Source organism: Bubalus kerabau, chromosome 20 (genome assembly GCF_029407905.1).
Source record: "Bubalus kerabau isolate K-KA32 ecotype Philippines breed swamp buffalo chromosome 20, PCC_UOA_SB_1v2, whole genome shotgun sequence".
Taxonomy (NCBI): domain Eukaryota; kingdom Metazoa; phylum Chordata; class Mammalia; order Artiodactyla; family Bovidae; genus Bubalus; species Bubalus kerabau.
In genome coordinates this window covers 13,451,392-13,475,292 of record NC_073643.1, presented here as the reverse complement: position 1 = coordinate 13,475,292, position 23,901 = coordinate 13,451,392, and the positions used below count along the sequence as shown (strand labels likewise).

At 46.1% G+C, this 23,901-nt stretch overlaps 1 protein-coding gene across 1 annotated transcript; it reads right to left on the bottom strand.

Annotated features, from left to right (window-relative positions):
* Window positions 1-13,528: 13,528 nt before the first annotated feature.
* On the bottom strand, window positions 13,529-22,893 carry SLC22A13 (solute carrier family 22 member 13). Its single transcript, XM_055558576.1, is given in 15 exon segments — window positions 13,529-13,667; window positions 13,859-14,074; window positions 14,648-14,766; window positions 14,943-15,067; window positions 15,070-15,146; window positions 15,355-15,456; window positions 15,541-15,654; window positions 15,808-15,973; window positions 16,199-16,353; window positions 16,599-16,737; window positions 20,041-20,045; window positions 21,241-21,303; window positions 21,305-21,553; window positions 22,496-22,524; window positions 22,867-22,893. Coding segments are annotated over 15 exon segments (1,725 nt in total).
* Window positions 22,894-23,901: the final 1,008 nt, after the last annotated feature.

The following is a 23,901-nucleotide window of genomic DNA, read 5'->3' as shown; positions in this document are numbered from 1 at the left end:
TCAGGGTCTTTTCCAAGGAGTTGGCTCTTCGCATCAGGTGGCCAAAGTATTGGAGTTTCAGCTTCAGCATCCATCCTTCCAATGAATATTCAGGACTGATTTCCTTTAGGATTGACTGGTTTGATCTCCTTGCAGTCCAAGGGACACTCAAGAGTCTTTTCCAATACCACAGTTCAAAGGCATCAATTCTTCGGTGCTCAGCTTTCTTTATAGTCCAACTCTCACATCCATATGTGACTACGGGAAAAATAATAGCTTTAACTAGACAGACCTTTATCGGCAAAGTAATGTCTCTGCTTTTTAATATGCTTTCTAGGTTGGTCATAGCTTTTCATCCAAGGAGCAAGTGTCTTTTAATTTCATGGCTAAAGTCACCAGCTGCAGTGATTTTGGAGCCCTCCAAAATAAAGTCTGTTATTGTTTCCATTGTTTTGCCATCTATTTGCTATGACGTGATGGGACCGGATGCCATGATCTTAGTTTTCTGAATGTTGAGTTTTAAGCCAACTTTTTCACTCTCCTCTTTCAACTTTCATCAAGAGGATCTTTAGTTCTTCTTCACTTTTGGCCATAAGGGTGGTCATCTGTGTATGTGAGATTATTGATATTTCTCCCAGCAAACCACTTCAGTATTCTTGCCTTGAGAACCCCATGAACAGTATGAAAAGGCAAAAAGATATGACACTGAAAGATGAACTCCCCAGGTTGGTAGGTGTCCAATATGCTACTGGAGATGAGTGGAGAAATAACTCCAGAAAGAATGAAGAGATGGAGCCAAAGCAAAAACAATGCCCAGTTGTGGATGTGACTGGTGATGGAAGTAAAGTCTGATGCTAAAAAGAACAATATTGCATAGGAACCTGGAATGTTAGGTCCATGAATCAAGGTAAATTGGAAGTGGTCAAACAAGAGATGGCAAGAGTGAACATTGACCTTTTAGGAATCAGTGAACTAAAATGCACTGGAATGGATGAATTTAACTCAAATGACCATTATATCTACTACTGTGGGTAAGAATCCCATAGAAGAAATGGAGTAGCCCTCATAGTGAACAACGGAAAGAAGAGAGATCGTGGACAAATGCAGTCTTTTGTTAAGAAACAAAAGTTGTGGACAATATATTTGGATAATTTTTTTTACTTTCTTTTTGGAGGAATTTTATACTAAAACTGACCAAATCCTTTCTGTGTAAGATAAGACATTTGAACCACTGAGATCCAAGTTGTGATTTTAAGCTTGTTACATTTTTTTCCTTTTTTCCCAGCCTCCTCTCCCAGCTTCATTTGTAGCTACTCTATTCCATCTACAGAGGGTTGTGGTCACTCTGGGTTACCTAACAAAACACTATGAAGTTTCATGTTTACATTCCTGCTCTTCTTCTTAGCTGCTAAACTTCTGCATATCTGCCTGTTACATTTTTATAAGGGTGAAATGTTACCACTACTTTAATTACTGTTATAAATAGCTTTATAATGTTGAAGAATCACTGTTTAAGATTTTTGACTCTTCTTTTTTTAAAAAAGAAACAGAAGTTGTTAAGCAACAAGGAAACCAGGAAGAGTGAAGAGTATCTTCAACATTTTGACAGGAAATAACAGCCAACCTAAAACTGCTTACTCAACAAAATTATCTGTCAAGAATTAGAGTAAAATACAGTTATAGTCAAATGTTGAGGCAGCAACACACTGATGGCACTTCTAAAGGATAAGGAGGAGGATGCGCCAAATGAAATGGATGCGAAAATGCAAAATCCTATAACACAAAAGTCAAGCAAATGGTTTTGGTGGGAATTCCCAGGCAGCCTAGTGGTTAAGACTCATGAGTGTTCACGGCCAAAAACCTAGGTTCAATCCCTGATCTGGGAACTAACATCCCGAAAGCTGTGTAGCATGGCCAAAAAAAGAGAATAGTTTCGATCAGGGATATACGGTGTAGTGAAAAAGGAGTTCAGAAACTGTGTAAAAGAGGAACTCATTAATAAATGGGTCTTAAACTGTTGGGAAAAAAATAAAGGATTGGGAGGAAGAAAATTATGTCAGGACAACCTGAGATGAGGTGGTGAGCAATCAAATATTGCATTAAATAATAAAAGCTCTGTTCAATTGTGGAATTAAAAAAACAAGATAAGATGGTGGGGAGCAATAATATATGTTAGGATAGGTATGATCAGAACCTGGGTTATCTTAAAATCTTTCTATTGTTCAAGGTAGAGGAGAAAGATGCCAAAATTTCAAAGTTACTTTTTTTTTTTCGGCTGTGCTTCCTGGCTTGCAAGATATTAGTTCCTCAACCAGGAATCAAACCCATGTTCCCTGTAGTGGAATCGCAGAGTCTTAACCACTGGACTTCCAGGGAAGTGCCTCAAAGTTACATTTGCATTTGATAAAAATTTTAAGGATGACCACTATAATAGTATAGCTAGGAAAGAGTAGTGGAAAAAGACTAAAGGGAAAAACAAAACCCAAACCTCAGTCCAGAAAAAGTGAAGAAAAGAAAAAAGAAACGTAGAAAAAGTGGAATTCAATAAATGTGATTGGAACAATGAATCAAAGTACATTGATTATTGCCGGTTAGTAATGCAGAGACATGGGTTCCATGGGTTTGATCCCTGGTTGGGGAACTAGGATCCCACATGCTGTGGAGCAACTGAGCCCACATGCCACAACACCAAGAGAAGCCCTCAAGGGCTATAACAAAGACCCGACATGATGCAACTAAGAACTGACACAGCCAAATAAATAAATAATGAAAACCACAAAGGCCAAAAAGAATGGTCATCTTTTAAAAAAAGATAGTTGGTTTCAGCTTTCTAAAAATCAAAATAATATGCTGTTTTTAAACAGTCCAGTTCAGTTCAGTCACTCAGTCATATCCCCCATTAACCACATTAACCACAGCACACCAGGCCTCCCTGTCCATCACCAACTCCCGGAGTTCACTCAAACTCATATCCATTGAGTTGGTGATGCCATCTAGCTATCTCATCCTCTGTCGTCCCTGCTCCTCCTGCCCTCAATCTTCCCCAGCATCAGGGTCTTTTCAAATGAGTCAGCTCTCCACATCAGGTGGCCAAAGTATTGGAGTTTCAGCTTCAACATCAGTCCTTCCAATGAACACCCAGGACTGGTCTCCTTTAGGATGGACTGGTTGGATCTCCTTGCAGTCCAAGGGACTCTCAAGAGTCTTCTCCAACACTACAGTTCAAAAGCATCAATTCTTCGGTGCTCAGCTTTCTTTATAGTCCAACTCTCACATCCATACATGACTACTGGAAAAACCATAGCCTTGACTAGATGGACCTTTGTTAGCAAAGTAATGTCTCTGCTTTTCAATATGCTGTCTAGGTTGGTCATAACTTTCCTTCCAAGGAGTAAGTGTCTTTTCATTTCATGGCTGCAATCACCATCTGCAGTGATTTTGGAGCCCAGAAAAATAAAGTCAGCCACTGTTTCCACTGTTTCCCCATCTATTTGCCATGAGGCGATGGGACCAGATGCCATGATCTTAGTTTTCTGAATGTTGAGCTTTAAGCCAACTTTTTCACTCTCCTATTTCACTTTCATCAAGAGGCTCTTTAGTTCTTCTTCGCTTTCTACCATAAGGGTGGTGTCATCTGCTTATCTGAGGTTATTATTATTTCTCCAGGCAATCTTGGGCAGCCAATATTTCCCCATTTTCCCAGAACATACCCATTTTGTCTTTTATGCTTCTGTAATAAATCATAGTGCCCCCTTTCCCTCCCACAGGTGTCCTGATTTTGATGACAAATGGTCACTGCAAAAGTGAGAGCTGCTCAGTTGTGTCCGACTCTTTGTGACCCCATGGACTGGAGTCCTTCAGGCTCCTTTGTCCATGGAATTCTCTAGGGAAGAATACTGGAGTGGGTAGCTGTTTCCACTCCAGGGGATCTTCCCAACCCAGGGATCGAACCTGGGTATCCTGCATTGCAGGTGGATTCTTTGCCAGCTAAGCTACAAGGGAAGCCCACTCTGTAAGAAGGTACACTTAAAGCATACGGTCACGAAAGGCTGAGAGTAAAAGGATGTAAAAGTTATATTCAGTTCAGTTCAGTCACTCTGTCATGTCCGACTCTTTGCAACCCCATGAATAGCAGCATGCCAGGCCTCCCTGTCCATCACCAACTCCCGGAGTTCACTCAAACTCATGTCCATCGAGTTGGTGATGCCATTCAACCATCTTATCCTCTGTCATGCCCTTCTCCTCCTGCCCCCAATCCCTCCCAGCATCAGAGTCTTTTCCAATGAGTCAACTCTTCGCATCAGGTAGCTAAAGTATTGGAGTTTCAGCTTCAGCATCAGTCCTTCCAATGAATATTCAGGACTGATTTCCTTTAGGATTGACTGGTTTGATATCTTTGCTGTCCAAGGGACTCTCTCACAGTTCAAAAGCATCAATTCTTTGGTGCTCAGCTTTCTTTATAGTCCAACTCTCACATCCATACGTGACTACAGGAAAAACCATAGCTTTGACTAGACAGACCTTTGTTGGCAAAGTAATGTCTCTGCTTTTTAATAAGCTTTCTAGGTTGGTCATAGCTTTTCTTCCAAGGAGCAAGCGTCTTCTAATTTCATGGCTGCAGTCACCATCTGCAGTGATTTTGGAGCCCAAGAAAATTAAGTCTGTCACTGTTTCCATTGTTTCCCCATCTATTTGCCATGAAGTTATGGAACTAGATGCCATGATCTTAGTTTTCTGAATTTCTGAGTTGAGTTTTAAGCCAACTTTTTCACTCTCCTCTTTCACTTTCATCAAGAGGCTCTTTAGTTCCTCTTCACTTTCTGCCATTAGGGTGGTATCCTCTGCATATCTGAGGTTATTGATATTTCACCCACAATCTTGATTCCAGCTTGTGCTTCATCCAGTCAAGCATTTCACATGATGTACTCTACATATAAGTTAAATAAGCAGAGTGACAACATACAGCCTTGACGTACTCCTTTCCCAATTTGGAACTAGTCTGTTGTTCCATGTCTGATTCCATCCGTTGCTTCTTGACCTGCACACAGATTTCTCAGGAGGCAGGTAAGGTGGTCTGGTGTTCCCATCTCTTTAAGAATTTTCCACAGTTTGTTGTGATCTACACAGTCAATGGCTTTGGCGTAATCAGTAAAGCACTAGATGTTTTTCTGGAATTCTCTTGCTTTTTCTATGATCCAACGGATGTTGGCAATTTGATCTCTGGTTCCTCTGCCTTTTCTAAATCCAGCTTGAACATCTGGAAGTTCACAGTTCACGTACTGTTGAAGCCTGGCTTGGGGAATTTTGAGCATTACTTAGCTAGCGTGTGAGATGAGTGCAATTGTGTGGTCGTTTAAACATTCTTTGGCATTGCCCTTCTTTGGGATTGGAATTAAAACACCTTTTCCAGTCCTGTGGTCACTGCAGAGTTTTCCAAATTTGCTGGCATGTTGAGTGCAGCACTTTAACAGCATAATCTTTTAGGATATGAAATAGCTCACCTGGAATTCCTTCACTTCCACTAGCTTTGTTCATAGTGATGCTTCCTAAGGCCCACATGACTTCGCATTCCAGGATATCTGGCTGTTGGTGAGTGATCACACTATCATGGTTATCTGGGTCATGAAGATCTGTTTTATATAGTTCTTCTGTGTATTCTTGCCACCTCCTCTTAATATCTTCTGCTTCTGTTAGGTCCATACCATTTCTGTCCTTTATTGTGTCTTTCTTTTCATGAAATGTTCCCTTGGTATCTCTGATTTTCTTGAAGAGATCTCTAGTCTTTCCCATTCTATGGTTTTCCTCTATTTCTTTGCATTGATCACTGAGGAAGGCTTTCTTATCTCTCCTTGCTATTCTTTGGAACTCTGCATTCAAATGGGTATATCTTTCCTTTTCTCCTTTGCCTTTTGCTTCTCTTCTTTTCTCAGTTACTTGTAAGGCGTCTTCAGACAACCATTTTGCCTTTTTGCATTTCTTTTTCTTGGGGATGGTCTTGATCACTGTCTCCTGTACAATGTCACAAACCTTTGCCTGTTCTTCAGGTAGTCTGTCTATCAGATCTAATCCCTTGAGTCTATTTGGCACTTCCACTGTATAATGGTTAAGAGATTTGATTTAGGTCATACCTGAATCATCTAGTGGTTTTCACTACTTTCTTCAATTTAAGTCTGAATTTGGCAAGAAGGAGTTCATGATCTGAGCCACAGTCAGCTCCTGGTCTTGTTTTTGTTCACTATATAGAGCTTCTACATCTTTTCAAAGAATAGACATCATATAACTCTTTTTTTTTTTTTTCTTTTTGGCCAGCTGTGCAGCATGCGGGATCGTCCCGACCAGGATGAGGGATTGAACCCCTGTCCCCTGCCGTGGGAGAGTGGAGTCTTAGCCAGGGAAGCACCAGGGAAGTCCTAGACCTATCTTCTGACTGTTGTTGTTTTAGTGACTAAATCGTGTCTGACTCTTTGGGACCCCATGGACTGTAGCCCTCCAGGCTCCTCTGTCCATGGATGTCCCAGGCAAGAATACTCAAATGGGTTGGCATTTCCTTCTCCAGGGACTCTTCCTGAGCCAGAGATCAAACCTGCCTCTCCTGCATTGGCAGGCGAATTCTTTACTGTTGAACCACCAGGGAAGCCCCATCTTCTGACTACGATGTAATTAAATTAGAAATCACTAACAAACAGTTAATTTAAAATATATATTTCATACAGGTGTAATACAGTTACATTAATCCATCACAGTCTGCATTCTATCCTGGGATCCCTCCAGCTTTTAAATAATTTTTTAAAAATTTTGTATATGGTATAGTTCATTCTTTGGGCTGTAAAGTTCTATGGATTTTGACAAATGTGTGGAGTCACATATCCACCATGAGTATCAGACAGATGTCTCACTGCCCTAAAAGAATCTGTTCTCCGCTTATTAAACCCTGCTCTCTCCTCTCAAACCCCTCACAATGACTGATCTTTTTTATGGTATATCTTGCTTTTTCTGCAGTGTCATAGATGTGGAATTATAGCGTATATAGCCTTTACAGACTGGCTTCTTTCACTCAGCAGTATGCACTGAAGGGCCATTCACACCTTTTCATGGCCTAATAGCTTGTTTTTTTTTTTTTTTTAATCCCTGAATATTATTTTTCAGTGTACGCATGTACTACAGTTTTTTTTTTTTTTTCATTCATCTATTATTGAGGGATAGCTCAGTTGTTTCCAGTGTTTGGCAGTTGTGAATAAAGCTGCTATAAATATTTGCATGCAGGTTTTTCTGTGGACATAATTTTCAAATAGGTTGTGTAAATACCTAGGAACACAAATGTTGGGTCATATGGTAAAACTATGTTTAGCTTTGTAAGAGATTGGAAACTGTTCCAATGTGGCTGTACTATTTTGTACTCCTACCAGCAATGAATGAAAATTCTTGTTATACTGCATTCTTGCCAGCACTTGATAATGGTTTATGGGACCTTAGCCATAATAATAGATGTGTTCTTTTTATTTTTTCATTCTTTTAAACCGCAATTCCCTAATGACAAATAGGGCTTCTCTGGTGGCGCTAGTGGTGAAGAACCTGCCTGCCAGTGGGTCAGTAAGATCCCCTGGAGGAGAGCACAGCAACGCACTCCAGTATTCTTGCCTGGAGAATTCCATGGACAGAGGAGCCTGGCATCACAAAGAATCTGACACGATGGAAACAACTTAGCATGCGTGCACAATGTCAAATAATGTTGAGTATCTTTTCATATGCTTATTTGCCATCATGTATCTTCTGTGCCCATTTCAAAAAAATTGGAATGTTTACTTCCTCATTGTTGAGCTTTGGGTTACTTGTATATTTTGGATACAAACCTTTTATTAGATATTTTTTGCAAATATTTTCTGTGGCTTGTGACTTCCCTTTTTATTCTTAACAGCATCTTTTGCAGAGCAGAAGTTTGTTTTAATAAAATCCAACTTATCATTTTTTTCTTTCATAGATTTTGCTTTTGCTGTTGTATCTAGTAATTCACTGCCAAACCTTTTAGATTTTCTCCTAGTTTGTCTTCTAGAAGTTTTATATAGTTTTGTGTCTATGACCATTTTGAGTTAATTTTTCTAAAGAGTATAAGGTCTGTGTTTACATTAATATTTTTTACATTGTATTTTTGCATATGGTCATCCTGTTATTCCAATACCATTGTTGAAAAGACCATCCTTTCTCCATTGGATTGCCTTTTTTTCCTTTGACCAGTTAACTATATTTAGGCAGGTCTATTTCTGGAGTTGTCTACTCTCTTCCATGTTTCTGTGTGTCTATTCTATTTGCCAATACCATGTATTTTAATTATGGAAAGCCTTACAGGAAGTCTTAAAATCAGGTCTTTAAAGCCTCCAACTTTGTTCTTTCTTATTACTGTGTTGAATATCTATTAATAAGTCTTTTGTCTTTCCATCTGAACTTTAGAATCAGTTTGCTGATATCTGTAAAACAGCTTGCTGTGCTTTTGATTGAGATTATATTGAATCTATAGATTAGTTTGGGAAGAACTGACATCTTAACAATATTGAGTCTTCTAATCCATGAACATGTAATATACATATATTTTTTCTAAAATTTTATGAATACATATTTTAAGTTAATTAAAACTTTGAATATCTCAGAAGTCAAAAAAGAGATCATAATGAAAAATTTTACAATATGAAAAAATTGAGTGATAACACAAATGCTTATAAGTGAAAATTATAAAACTTTATACCATTTGTATCAAACTTATGGGCGATACAAAAAGTGGTACTCTGGAAAATGTATAGTTTTAACTTGCTTTATAATAGAAAATCAGAAAGACTGAAAATTAAAGAACTAAATGCTCATCATAAGAGAAAAAAGAACAAAAGAACAAACCCAAATAGAGGGAAAAGATTATAAAGTTAAGACAGAAATGGAAACAGTGAACAAAAACAGCCAGATATGGAAACAACACTGTGTCCATCAGTGGATGAATGGATACAGATAACGTGGCATTTCATTTCACACAATGAAATACTACTTAGCCATGAGAAAAAAGGGAAATCCTGTCATTTGTGACAACGTGGATGGATCTCGGGGGCATTAACACTAGTCAACAGACAGAGAAGGACAAATACTGCAGGGTTATCACTTATATGTAAATTTTTTTAAAAAAAGTCAGACTAGTGAAAACAAAGTGAAAGTGATTTCTGGGAGCGGGAAAAAAGAAAGAGGTTGGTAAAAGAATAATTACTTTCTACTGTAAGATGAATAGGCCTAAGGATATAATGTAAAAACATGTGTGTATAGTGGATAACACTACATTGCATAATTGAAATCTGCTAAGACAGCAGAACATAAATTTCTCACCAAAAATCATAATAAATAAATAGGTAGGTAATGGATGTGTGAACTAACTAGATGGAGTCCTTTATATATATATATATATATATATATATATATATACACACACACACACACACACATATATTTATTCCTGAGTTTTCCATCCTGTTCCATTGATTTATATTTCTGTTTTTGTACCAGTATCATACTGTTTTGATGACTGTAGCCTGGTAGTACAGTCTGAAGTCAGGAAGCCTTATTCCTCTAGCTCCATTTTTCATTTTCAAGATTGCTTTGGCTATTTGGTGGGGTCTTTTGCGTCTCCATACAAATTTTGAGTATTTTTGTTCTAGTTCTGTGAAAAATGCCATTGGTAATTTGATAGGGATTATATTGAATCTGTAGTTTGCCTTGGGTAGTATACTCATTTTTGACAATACTGTTTCTTCCAATCCATGAACATGGTATATCTTTCCATCTGTTTATGTCTGCTTCGATTTTTTTCATCAGCATCTTACAGTTTTCAGAGTACAGGTCTTTTGTCTCCTTAGGTAGGTTTATTCCTAAATATTTTATTCTTTTTGATGCAATGGTAAATGGAATTGCTTCTTAAATGTCTCACGACTTAGTGACTGAAGAGCAACAACAAGCAAATATACTTGATAGCCCTTGGGCCACAACTAATGAGCCCTGGGCTGCAACTACTGAAGGCCATGTGCCTAGAGCCTGTGCTCCACAAGAGAAGCCACCAAAATGAGAATCCCACACACTTCAATTAGAGAGTAGCCCTCATTCTCCACAACTATAGAAAGCTCATATGTAGCAACAAAGACCCAGCAGAGCCAAAAATAAATAAATAAAACAATTTTTAAAAACCTTTAAATTATAAATTTGACTACTCAAAAATGAACATCATAAAGTTAAAAAAAATCACACAACTGGGAGAATATATAACAAACATGCATCAGTGGGGGGATAAAAAGGATCAAGAATGTGTAAAGAGGCCATAAATCAATAATAAGACAATAGAAAAATGGCCAAAAGACATGAATGGGCTTTTCAATAAGAGAAAATATAAACAAACATATGAAGAGATGCTCAATCTCTTTAATAATAAGGGAAATGCAGATCAAGACCACAATTTACACTTTGCTTGAGAAAATTTAAGAAGACTGACAATACTCAATATCTATTTTTCATACATTTCAGGCAGGAGTATTCATGGTTCCATTTTGGAAAACAATTTGGCATTGTCTCGTAGAGCTGAATATCCTCACACCTTGAGTGTGTGTGTGTTGTGCCCAACTCTTTGTGACCCCATGGACTGTAGCCCTCCAGGTTCCTCTGTCCGTGGGATTTCCCAGCAAGAATACTGGAATGGGTTGCTGTTTCCTCCTCCAGGGGATCTTCCCCACCCAGGGATCAAACCCATGTCTCCTGCGTCTCTTATATTGGCAGGCAGATTCTTTACTGCAGAGCCACTAGGGAAGCCCCAATCTCACACCTTATGACCCAGCAATTCTATTCCCACTTGTATACTCTGGGTAAACATTTGTACACATGATCCAAGAAGAGTATAAAAACATTCATGACAATACATTCCAAATATGGGAGGTGGGGAAAAGAGCCCAAAAACCCCATCAAGAGAGGAATGGGATAAACTGTGGTATATTTCTCGAATGGCAAACAATACAGCAGTGAAAATGAATACACTTCAGTTACATCTCTCCAGATTTGACCAGCCATTGCTGGATTTGTAGATACAAGGGACCATTAGCCAAGGAATTGTTGGCAGTCTCAAGAGGCTGGAAAAGGCAAGGAACTACATTCCCCACTAGAGCCTCCAGAAAGGAATACAGCCCTGTGACACCTAATTTTAGCCAAGTGAGGTCTATGTTGTCCTTCTGACCTGCAAGACTATAATATATCTGTGTTGTTGAAAGCCAGTAAGTTTGTGGTAATCTGTTACAACAGCAACAGGAAGCTAGCAGAGTGTGTACGTGTGTAAGGTTGGAGAGAGTGTCACGTGATAGAGGAGACTTCCTAGGGAGGGAGGGAAAGAGGGCAGTGAAGGAGGGAGGGATGGAGAGAACTTTTGTTTTGCTCACAAAGATTTGGTTTGGGGCCTGGAGCCAGCTTCTCTGGCAGAGTGCCCTTCAGTGTTCCCCGAGCATCACCTGAATGTCCAACAGGGGCCTGACAGTCTGCAAGAACCTCAAGCACTTGTTCCCAAAGGTCCCCAACCAGGTGGACAGACCCCAGCAACTGGTTCCCAATATAAAAAGAGGAAACTGAGGCCTGGGACAGGGAGGTACGGCCAGAAGCAGCCCCCTTTCTGAGGGCAGGAAATGGCCAGATGCCACATCTTAGAACTCACGCTTCCTGGGAGGGCAGCCTTCTTCCACAGACTTCCCACAGTTGAACAGGGTCCGGCAGGCTCCTGTCAACACCTATACTGAGAATGCAGCCCCACAATTGCTGGGTATCATCATAATTGAAACCCTCCACACCCTCCCAGCCCTTCCTCCCTAGAGACAGGACCACAAGCTAAAGCCAGGGCCCACCTGACCACAATCCAGGCCCAGCCGGACCCTTGGAAGCAGAACCCTTGGGTTCCATGGTGTCCAGGGAGCCCAGTGTCACAATGGGGTGGGGAGGTCCTGGGGTTGGGTAGGATGAGGGGGATCAGCATTCTACCACTGGGGCACAACTGGCCGTAGGCCCTAGGGACAGAAGGGGCAAGGCAGACTGGGAAAATCTCCACATGAGCCAGCCCCATGCCTTCATGCAGACTGTGCCCAACACCCAGAGCACCTGCCTCCCCCATAATGGCTCCACCTCCATTGTGGGAAATCCTGCCATCCTTCCAGGCACCACTTGCTCACCCCCAATTCCCGGGCCTAAGGAGAAAGAATGGAGAGGAAAGTCAAGGGAGGGACAGATGCTCCATTCAGCTGCTCCCAGATCCCCGCCCAGGGGAGGAGGGAGTGTAGGTTAAAGTTTTCTTGGTGGGAAATTTGAGGAGTGGCCATAGGATGGCTTTTTCTTTCTCTGAGAGGAGGATGAGAAGCTATCTGGTAGAGGGTAAGAGGAAGGGAGACAAGCAGAGTGGACCTGAGAAATAGCTACCAGTGAGAATTGGAAAATAAGCTGACTTGAAAAGCTGGTAGGAATACAAGGTGCTGCTAAAGACTCAGGAAGTACTGCTGCCCGTGGATTCAGAGAGGAGAGCTGCCAGTATGATGCTCTCTAGCTGTGACCAGCTCTTGGGGTGCAAGCAGAAAGAAGGCGGACAGTTGGGCTAATGTGCTGCTATGATTGTGTTAGTTGGACTGTCTTGTAAGGGAGGCCAGCCCAAGAGATACAATGTGAGGGTCCACAGGGAGGGGCAGGAGATGAAATAGGGTTCCAAGGAGTCATTTGCCAGCATCTTGTTCATACTAAGGAGCAACACAGAGGTCCTGGAGTGATCACTGAGAACCCCTGAATATTCGTGAAGAAAGCCTAATTTTAGGAGCCTCCCAGGGCCACTGACTGATGATTACTCACTGCAAGTCCCAAAAGAACCAACACGAGTGGCCACCAAGTAAGAAGACTTCTGCCCCCTTCCCTTACCCTGCACGGGCCCTGCAAGAGCCAGAGCAGCAGAGAATGAAAGGAAAGAGGGGCCTAGAGAGGGACATGTCCTGCCTCTCCCCGCCACTGGTCCTGAGTGAAGGGCAGGTGAAGGAGAATCTCTGAAGAGAAGGCAACCCTGAAGCTTTGATTCTGACTAAATCAGTCTCCTCTCAGCTAGATCAAATGTCTTGTGGGTCCCACCTTATCCATTCAGGCCTGGTCCAGCCACTGGAGGAACTGCAAACTCCCCCTTGTCCACCTGCCTGGATGGGTCCATGACTTCAAAGGTTGGGAGAGGCCATACTCGGCTGTCCTGTTCTGGGCTTGATTATGTTTTCAGGACGGGGGAATCCCAGATGGAGGGGATCTGAGGAGCCACATCCCCAAAGAGTGTCAGAGAACAAGTTAAACCCAAGACACACCCAAGATTCTAATTCAGAACAGGGTACTGGGGGTGGGGTTTTGGGGAGGCCCACCTAGGATGCTTCTGAGATTGGGCCAGGCAGTGGGTGGCTGGCTCTGGGGCCAGCTTACAGGGTATTGCCTCCATTAGCAAGGCTGGTGGTGCTCACAGGTCCAGCTATTTACAGGGGAGTGTTTAGGCAGCTCTCTGCTGCTGCCAGTCTAGCTTTGGAGACACAGTTACAGAGCTAAGTGCTGCTCTAAAGGCTACCCCTGGGCTGGAAATACTTCCCGAGGCCTCCAAATCCTTTTCTGAGAGCACTGCCTTCAGAGAGCTAGAGGAAGCAGAAGGTCATCATTGGCTATCTAGGAACTGTTCCCATTCCTCGCCACCTCCTCCCCAAAGTATGGGAATCGTGAGGGCTCCCTCTGCAACAATGGACAAGTGGTAAAGTAGAGACCTGGCCTTCTGGAAGAGGGGCCACTGATGTGAGGTCCTGGGCTTCAGAGAGTGCAAGCACCTCACTGTGGTCAGGATTCTTGCTCCAGGTCATCGACGGTGTCCTTCAGGGTCTGGCCACATGTCTCTGTCAGCAGGGCACAGAGTAAGCCAGCTCCAATGGGGAGGCTGCCATAGATGAGCACAAAGAGGGATGCATGATACTCGCCCAGCAGGATCATGAGTGGCATGAGGATGCCCCTGATACTTTAAAAGATGCCCACCAGCCCTATGCCCGTCTGCCTGTGGGAAGGCCAGCAGAAGCTGAGCGGACCCAGCCTCCCCTGGGTCCACCCCAGCTCCTCCCACAGTTCCACCCCAGCTCACGTCCTTGGAAAGCCCCCAGGTCTCATCTGGTGTCCCCAGACGTGCACGCTCCCCAGGCTTCCTCAAGTCCACCCAGCCTTCCTGCCCCATCAACCTGCACTTCTCCTCATCCTACAATGTGGCCTGCTTCCCCTACCTCCAGGCCTTCTGTTTGCCGGCTGCACTCCTGCTATCCAGTCTCTGATCAAAGGCTTCACCTCCTGACCACCCCCCACTCCCACTGCAGACTTCCTTCTGAGCCATTCATCAAACCTGGACTCACACCGTATTTAGTCCTGACAAGGGCAGGCTATGGCCCCTGGTGTATCTGCTCTCCACTGCCCTCCTCTGCACTCCCCTGACCTCATCTAGCCCTGGACCGCATCCAGCCCTGCTGCCCCAGAGCCAGTCCTGTAAGTTCTGTGGGGAACACCAGGGAGGGCAGAGGAGGGATGGTCAAAATGAGGGTCTCAGGAGCAGAGGAGCCAGGGTTGCACCCACTCCTCTTACCTGATGACAGTGGGGAAGAGCTCAGCAGAGTCCACGTAGAAGATGGTAAATCCAGCCGCCAAGGCAAACTTCCCCACCAGGGCCAGCACAGTGACCACCACAGGCAGATCTGGTGCAGGCTGCCCGTCAGCCACAGGAAGAGTGGCCAGCCCACCTCCTGGACCCTGTCCCTGCCCTCCCAAACTCCTCACCCCTTGTGCACCCAAGCTCCAGAGAAACCCTCACTGCTGAAAAGGAAACAAGGGGTCTCGGTAGCAGAGGGGGTGTGGGCAGAGGCCCTGGTATCTGCTGGGACGAAGATGATGGTGATACACGTGAGGCCACCCAGATCCAGGGTCCCCGACTGACTCTACCTGCGGCCCACCCATTCCATCATAAAGATGCTGCAGGAACAGGCAGGCACCTCGACTGCTCCAAAGTTAACTGTGTCAGGTAGATATTCAGGCCAAAGTGCCCCACCTTGAGGCCCAGACCATAGAACACCAGGCTGTCCACAAACCTGCAGAGTTCAAGAGTCCCTCTCAGTGCCAGGTGATGAGACCCCATCACACTCAGAAAGAGAGACTGCCTTGGCCAGGAGTCACAGCAGGAGACAGAAGCACAGCCAACAAGAGACCCAGTGGTACCCAGACAGCCACCTCCCCCAGAGACATGGCAGCCCTTTCGTTTAGGCCTCAGGGAGGGCTGTGGGCCCTGAGTCCACTCACCAGATGTAGAAGAGAATCAGGGTCTCTTTCCAGAGCTGGGGGTGTTGGAACAGATCTAGGGCATTCCCTGCGGGGCTGGTCTTCTCTGGGGCCAGTTGGGAGGGATGTGCAGAGTGAGGGGCCAGGCAGGCCGGTCTGTGTGGTCCCATCAGGCAGGGCTGACCCAGGGCTGCAAGTACCTGGCTCAGGAGCTCGGAGGGGAGTTTGTGCCTGTTGACCAAGGCCACTTTCTGGATCAGTTGTTTGGCCTCCTCTCCCCTCCTCCGGGTAAGGAGCCACCGTGCAGATTCTGGCAGGGCCCTGTGGGTCAGGAATGGCTGTGGCCTTGGGGCCTGAACTTCCCCGCTGTCCTAGCACGCACACACCCTACAGGCCTCACAGGCTCCCTCTCCAGACACCTCTCTGCATGCACCACCAGCCAAGAGGTAGTTTGCCTGGGAAATATCTCCTCACCAGAAGCAGAAGAGCAGAAAGACAGGTGCAGTGCCAGCAATCTGGAAGAGTCTCCAGTTCTGGACGCCATAGGCAAGTCCTGCAAGAGCCATCTGCCCCAGGGAGAAGGTGCGCTGTGCCAGGACCACAGCCTGGATCCTCCACAAGGGCCCCACCCACTCTGTAACTGGAGGCAGAGGCTGAGGCTGGGCTGGACCCCACCCTATCACTCCTTGCCATCGTGAGATGCCACCAGGTCAGGGTCTGTGGTCCTGGTCCAGCTCAGGGCGTGCCAGTGCCATCACATTAGGTGCACGGAGCTGACTGGGCCCCCCAGGCAGTGTGGGAGTGTGGCCACGCAGGCCCCATGGCCTTGCTCTGCAGCTGCTGGCTTCAGGGCTCAGATACTCACATAGGGTGACAATGCTGAAGCTATATCCAGCGACAGCTGTGGCCACAGAAAAGCACAGGACCATGTAGAGCTCACAGCTGGGCACGAAGGCTATGCTCATGCCAAGGATGGCGAAGAGGAGCAGCTGCACCAGGAGAGTGGCCTTGTGGCCAATCCTGGGGTTGCAAAGGGGCAGGTCGAGGAGTGAATCTGTCTGAGGGGAAAGAGGAAGGGAGACCCAGCCCCAAGCCCTTTGCTGGGCGCTCTGTCTGTGGGAGGGTGCATGGCCCCAGCTGGGAGTCCCATTGCAGGTGGACAGGGCCTTACCTGGAGACTGGTGAGAGGGGCCCTGGGGAGAACTAGACCCTGGGCCAGGAGTCCAAGAGCATGCTGGGTCGGGGGAACTGGTCAAGGTTCTTACCAGTTGCAGAGGGGCCTGAAGATGAGCGCCCCAATGAGGAGCCCAGCCACATACACCAACTGGGAGGTTTCCTTCAGATGCTTCCGACCATAGACCATGTTAAAATGAGGTAGACAGGCAGATGTGAGCTCAGGGGTAGCTAAGGCAAGTCCTTTTATCAGCTAGCCCACGCATGACAAACCTCTCAGGACAGAAGTGGGGCAGGTTCCCAAACTGTGTATCAAGGTACCCCAGGGCACCAGCTTTGTGAACTCAGAGTGCACGACACGATACTTAGAAGTGTAAGAGGAAATACAGTGACAGTCAACATCTGTTTCATATCAAACTACCAGCTCCAGATGGTTCATGCAATTCTTTTCAGTGATCTGTGTGAAGTTGTGTTTTTGGCAAGTGCTGTGGGAAAAGCAAAAACCATGTGAAACTCACAGGGTTCAAGGACTGCGATATGTGGTTCCCAATATATCCTATTAGGAAGTAAGTGCACTGACTTGAGGATGAAATTTAAATGTTTTCTTTTGATTTGTGTATTTTTTTTTTAAACAGCCATTGAGTTGTTAGTATATGAATTCTTAAGTTTTGTTTCTGTTTTATTTTTGCTGTTGGTGGTTTTTTTTTTTTTTTTTAACCCCACTGCATGGCATGAGGCATCTTAGTTCTTCAACCAAGGATCAAATTGGAAGTGCCGAGTCTTAATCACTGGACCGCCAGGGAAGTCCCTCTTCTTAAGTTGTTTGGATCAAATTACTTATTATATGAAACTTCTAGGTATTTTTTTGGCCTGAGATACCATATAAAATTATTGACCCACTATGGATGCATGGTTTGGGAACCCCTGACAGTCACTAACTGCTTCTTCCTGACAAATGGGGCTTCTTCCCTGTAACCACAGCACCCCTGTGATTTGCTTGGGCCTTTCAGACTTTTCCCAACTGACTGCAAAATTCCCCTGAAACTCCCATCATCCTCGGGCAATCAGAATCCTAAGAAGCCCTCACACATCCCTTGAGGAAAGAGATTAGGATGCAGGAACATGAAGCCTGTACACACATACACACATGGCGATGGGAGGGGAGACAGCCCACACGGAGACTCACAGAACCTGAGAGACAGATTGGAAATCCAAGTGAAGAACGTATGGGTGTCCATATAAACTGCACACATGTCCACTGCATGTGCATGCACAACAATGGCATGTGACTGACCCCCGTCTGTGTGCCCTCAACGAAGTTCTGTGCCCCCTGCACATCTCTCAGCTCCATACTCAAGTGTGTGCAGGGGGATCATGACAGGTGAGGTCTCCAGAGCTCACAGAGACAACTTCACAATATTAATGCTTGCTGAGTGCTTACTCTGGATTGGGTACTATGCCGAATGTTTCACACGTATCATCTCATGTAATTCTAGCAACAATCCTTGACTTACTATATATAGGTTCAGCAGCTAGTCCTAGGTCCTCGAGTTGGACAGCTGGACGGCAGTGAGTTCAGACATCTTCGCTGCCCTGGACAGGGAGTGAAACTAAGGGAAAGCTAAGGTAATGCTTCCTGAGTGAAAGGATGCGTGAATGAATGGAGGAAGGAACCAATCAATACCTTCAGTTAGCTGAGAAGCCAATCTCCATGAGTTACCTAATCTTTAGCCCAAAATTAACCAGTTCAGGAGATAGTATTTTGCTCCTACATCTGTCTTGAAGGACAACTGTTAATTCTGTAAGAGCTTTAAGTGATCATCAAATGATGAATGGATTGCTCCTGAGAATGAAGTGTGGCAGGACCGGGTACTTGGAACTTGTTGTTCCGCCCAGTTCTATCCTGTTTGCTTTTTTGTTCAGCCACCACAGATTGCCTCGTAGTTAGATATAGTCTAAAATAAAAAATTATGAATAAAGGTCTGCTGAGTCCTTCTGTGTGACTTTGTTAGCTGATCTGCTGGTGTCTTGGGTTTCCCATGTACAAATGAAGATGAAACAGATTCCTTAGTACCACCGGATAGGATAAAAGGAATTAACACGTACAACATAGGTAGCAAAGTGGCTGTGCTAAGTCAGTTCAGCTGAGGCTGTACTAACACAGCTTCGTGAGTCCCATGAAGCACACAGCTGGTGACATAGGCATCTCGGATACAAGGGGCCTTCATGCTCTGAAGACGTGAGTGCCAAGCCATGGGACTCCACCAAGGCTGCCTCCTCTGCTCAGTGGACACCATGCATTAATCCTATCTTATCAAATTCTCTAACTCCCATGTAGGCTTATTATTCCCTCTGTTTCGCAGAAGAGAGAGGCTTGGAGAGGTGCCAAGACCAACCCCAGTTCATATGCTGGTGTCATGTTGCAGATGGAAAAGAGACGAACAGGGCTCCAACTTGGGACACCAGGTGTCAACCTCCCCAGCCCTAATGTCTATGGTGGACAGTTCTGTCTGGGGCCTGCCACAGTGGACTGCAGAATCCCACCCCATTTCTTGGAGCACAACCCATCAAGTCTCACTTCCACTGTTCCAAACCATCAATGGCTCCCACTGGTCTCTGGAAGAAAGTCCAAATTCCTTAGCACTGGTATCTAAGACTCTTTAAGAGTTGGCTCTTGTCTTTTCCCAGTCCTCTTTGTATGTGAGCATTGCTCACACAGGCCAGGCGCTTTCATGCTCCAGATTCTAGAAATGGCTATTCTCTCTGTTCCGCATGCCTTCCTTCTGTGGTTCCAGGAGAGACCACACTGTTTTTGCTATTCACTGATGGTCCAGTGAACTCTGTGTTCAGAGGTTTGTGTGGACAGGGCTGGGAGTCATTTTCTCTTTTACCAAGGCACCTAGGAAACGTTGGACAGGTAGGCTGAGAAGGAGAAATGTACTCTGTCATTCACAAGCACACAGCTTATAAGGAAATGTATTTTTTTTTTTTCTTCTCAAATCTGGATTATCTGTATTTCACTTTGCATGCGAAGCTGCTGGTTATAAATGAAACTTGGGATATCAGCTCAGAGAAGCCCCCAGAGTCTGCGTAGCTTGTAGTGTAGCTTCTACCCCTGCTTGTAGACCGGAAGCCAGGATGGATACCTCACACAAGGCAGCTCCACTCTGGAACCCAGTTTGGGGTTGTCAAGTAGTTCGGGGCACAAAGTACCAAAAGCGTACATTCACTTGGGAGTTGCAATCCTTGGGAGGGTGGGTCCGTGGAAGCATGTCAGGGAAGGGCCCGAGGGCCAAGGTCCAACACCAGGGTCAGCAAAGACTAAGTTGGTGACTGAGGAGAGAGAGGCCCTCAGTCCTTGAGAACATCCTTTTCGTCCCATAAAACCTGCCCACGCCTGGCCCAGACAAACCAAGTTCCTGACACATCACCTTCTTCCTGTTACCAGGCCTTTCTTTTTCTATTCTCTGTCTACGAAGGCTTTCTCCTTTTCCCTATTAACCTTCTTCTGGTCCCTGGGCACCCAGCTCACACACCAACTCCTTCAGGGAGCTGCCTGCCCATTCTCTCCCCAGGAAGAAGCAAATTCTAGCCTCAGAGTTCACTGAGGCTTTGTCCCTCTACAGGAGTCCAGGTCTTCTCAGAGGTGAACAGGGTGCCTCTGTTCTGACTGTGCCTCACATACTGAGAACTCAGGAGCTGTTGGTTGGATAATAATTCCATGAACAGTCCAGCAAAGCCTGTGAACGAGAGCTAGGGTTGGCTCTGAGCACTCTGGAAGTCTGCCTGAGCTATAAGGATGGTGACACTTGGCTAGACAGGCGGTGAGTTTATGAGCACCTGGAGAGGTAGACACAGCATCTAAGGATGATGAAGATCAGATCTACCACAGGGGAAACACCGGGGAGATGAAGGAAGGGGCACTGAGGATCAGACAAACCCAGGCTGGGCTAGATCCAGGGGCTAGCAGAGTTCAAGGTGACCTGCTCCCCCTGTGGGTGGACTGAGCGGGAGGATCAGGAAGAAGGCAGGAGGACATACCCTCTGAGGTGGCTGGAGTGGGAAAGTCTTTCTACTGATCTGCTGGGGCCCCTCCTAAGAGAACAGAGTTAGCACAAGCAATTGATCAGGTATGTGCAGGACAAGTCCTAGAGTTCCATGTGGCCTCCAGCATCTCAGAGGCAGGCAGGCAGGCAGGAAGAGATTTAGAGAGAAAGGCTGAAGGCAGAGAGTCCAAGGCAAGCAAGCAGGAAGGTAGACGAGTGGGCAGGGAAGGGGTAGGACTGCAAGATTAGTTAAACAAGGAAGACAGGTAGGTGGGCAGACACACAGCGGGTGGCTGAAAGACAAAGGCAAATGGGAAGGCAGATGCAAACCTCAGAAAGAGAAAGGCATGAGAACAGATGGACAGGAGCGACAGGGAAGAAGGCCATGGGGCAGACAGGCGAAGGGACAGATAAAAACAGAGATGAATGGACAGATGGACAAACATCCCAGACAAAGGGAATGGATGGAGAGTTAGATGGGCCGACAGGCAGAGGACAGAAAGCAAAACAGGCATGACAATGGTCATTCAGGCCTAGGGCGAAGGGGCAGCTTCAGAGGCAGTCACACCAGAGACTGAGGGCAGAGTGGCAGGCAGAGCAGCTGACGGACTCAAAACACTTAGAAAGTCAGACTGACGCGCGGCCTTACGTCATTCTCTACGGACAAGGACCTGCCTTCGGGATAGACCCGGCCTCGAAAAGCTGTGTCTCACTGAAGCTGTGGCTGAGGATGTACTCCAGGCTGGCACCATGGGGGGCAACTGGACATGAGGCAGGGCTCGGGACTGTCTGCAGCATCCAGGGGCAAGCTCAGGGCCAGCTGCTCAGCCGCGCTCAGGTTCAGAGTCTGGTTCCTGACACAGGCCACTGAACAATAGTGGGCCTCGTCCAGGACCATGAAGACCTGGGTGAACATGTAAAAGGCGGTCAGGAAGCTGGGCACACTCAGCAGTATCAGCAGCTGCATGTGGAAGTGACCAAAGCTGAGCAGTTCAGCCAACCTGGGCAAAGGGAGCCATGGTCACTGGCCACCAGCTCCTTAGCTGGGGCTACCAGCTAGCTTTGCAGCTCGCTTGGGGTAATGGTGGCAGCTGCGTTAATGTTTAATCCAGCCCTGTGTGGCTCCACCTGTCACACCTCTGCTCCTGAGCTCAGGTCTAGGAATGACAGAATATGATGAAAAAACAGTCCACTCTGGCTTGGAGGATCTGAGGATGTTTGACGGGCTGTGTGAGAAGGCAATACCAGAGGAACTTCTCAGGCCTAGCACGCAGCAGCGAGCTCTAGTCAGATATTACATGGTGTACAAGGACCACACTCCTAGCTGTAACATCCTCTACAATTCACACCAGTGCAACCCCTCCCATTGTGAAAGAACCTCAAATCTGAGAGGAATTTCAATGCTACAGGGCAGTTGCTACTCTACTTGACGGGGGGATATGTCAGTAGAGCAGCAAGGACCCAGACTGCATGTTAACTCGGCCAAGAGTCCAACCAACCTGGTCTCATGACCCTGACCTTACTGTCTCCTGCAGGGTCCCTAGCACCTGGTGCTATACACCACCAGTCAACCCAAGGGTAGTATTAAGGCCAGGAGACCCACCAAGGGCATACATGCCTTTCCCTTCAGCAGCACAGCTAACACGTGCATCCTCATCTCTATCTAATCAAGGAAGAAACCATTAAGACCCTCCCACAATAAAAGAACAAATGCAAGCGGCCCCAGAGTAGCCCCAACCACCCCAGGCAATCTTGGTGAGCACCGAAGGACAAAGGACAAAGCCCCGCCCCGGTTGGGGAGCCCCCATCTGGGGGTCATTCCTGTAACCTTGCTGGAGTCGAGGTTAGGATGGGGCACAGCGTGGGAGGTGGCAGGTCGGGATTCTTACAGGAACCTCCCACAGATGAACACCCCCATCTTTTTTGTACCCTGGGGGTCTTACTGTAGGTAGACCCCGGGCTTGGAAGGCATCTAATTATGGGAGGATCAGAATGATGGGGCAAAATAGACCATTAGGGGAAAATACATGCTTGGTGTCATACTCACATTCACCCATTTGTTTGTGTAGCCCTCAGAAAGTCTTTAAATTATTTTAAGAAAAGAGATGAGCAGAGGTGCAGGGGTGAAGAGAATGTGAGGCAGTAAGGTTGTGCAGAGCAGCCCTGGCTATCATGTGCCCGTACCTGCGGCCTGTGATTCAGTCCATATGAAGGGAGGGTCCAGGCAGGGCAGATGCTGGAGGGCAGAGGCAAGAGTCCACAACCCTGCACAAGAGGACAGGTCTCTCTGCCCCCTGCTCCACCCTAAACTCACCCGGCTCCCCACTGTCGCCAGCCCCATCTCTGCTTCCTCACCTAGCTCCCTTGCAAGTTCTTGTCCTCAGCACAGCCTTGAATGAATTGCCAAGAAAGCAGATGCTACCAGCTGCCACTACTCACTTTGGGGCTCAGCCTTTATGGGGGAGACTGAGGTGGAGATAGGAGGAGGCTGTGCTCAGTCATCTCTTCTCTCTGATCAGGGAAAGGATTTTGTGGTCCTTTCAGCTCTAAGGCTCCAAAGGGACTGGGGTTAGGAGGCAGGCGTTTGGGCTCCACCAGTGATTCACTGTGACCCGCCGTCTGCCCCTTTTGGCCCTCCGGCCTCAATTTCTGCATGTGTGTAAAAGGAAAGCTCGAACTAGATGGTCTCTAAGGATTATTCCATTTCCTAGTGTAGGATTCTAAACTAGGGACAGATAAATGATGAGGAGGCTCTGACAGAAGAGTGAGATTCAACCAAAGACCTTCCACAGTTATATAACTCCAGGTCCCCAAACTCCACTGGTTTCACTGCACCCCCAGTTCCCCCAGTTCTAAGTTTTTGATTAAATTATTGGTTCTCTTAACCCTGCCCCTCTCCCACCCTAACCAGTCTGCCAAAGGCTCTCCATGATGCTTCAAAGCCCACAGCTGGGGAGTCCTCCCACGAACACTGTAGCCCCAGGGATCTGTGGTCTCGCTGACCTGGGAGGATGAGCTCCCAGGTAGCACATGTGCTGCTCTCTGGCGTCTCCAGCAGTCTGGCCACCCTCAGTGTCTTCTGGGAGGCTGCAGAGTAGGACAGGACTGCTTCCAGCCCTTAAGGGAGAACCTGCAGCCTGTCTCTCTCCTCTTCCTCTCCTTGCACCTGTCTTCAGTCAATGGCACTGCTAAGACCAAAGAGAAGAGTGTTCTTCTGATCACTGGAATAGTGTGACTTGAATGGATACAGTCACTGGCAATCATATGCCCATGGGGTAGAGGGTGGTGTTTGTACATATGGTGCGGGAAGGGAAAGTACTCCCCAGACATCACCTATAGGGATGCACTG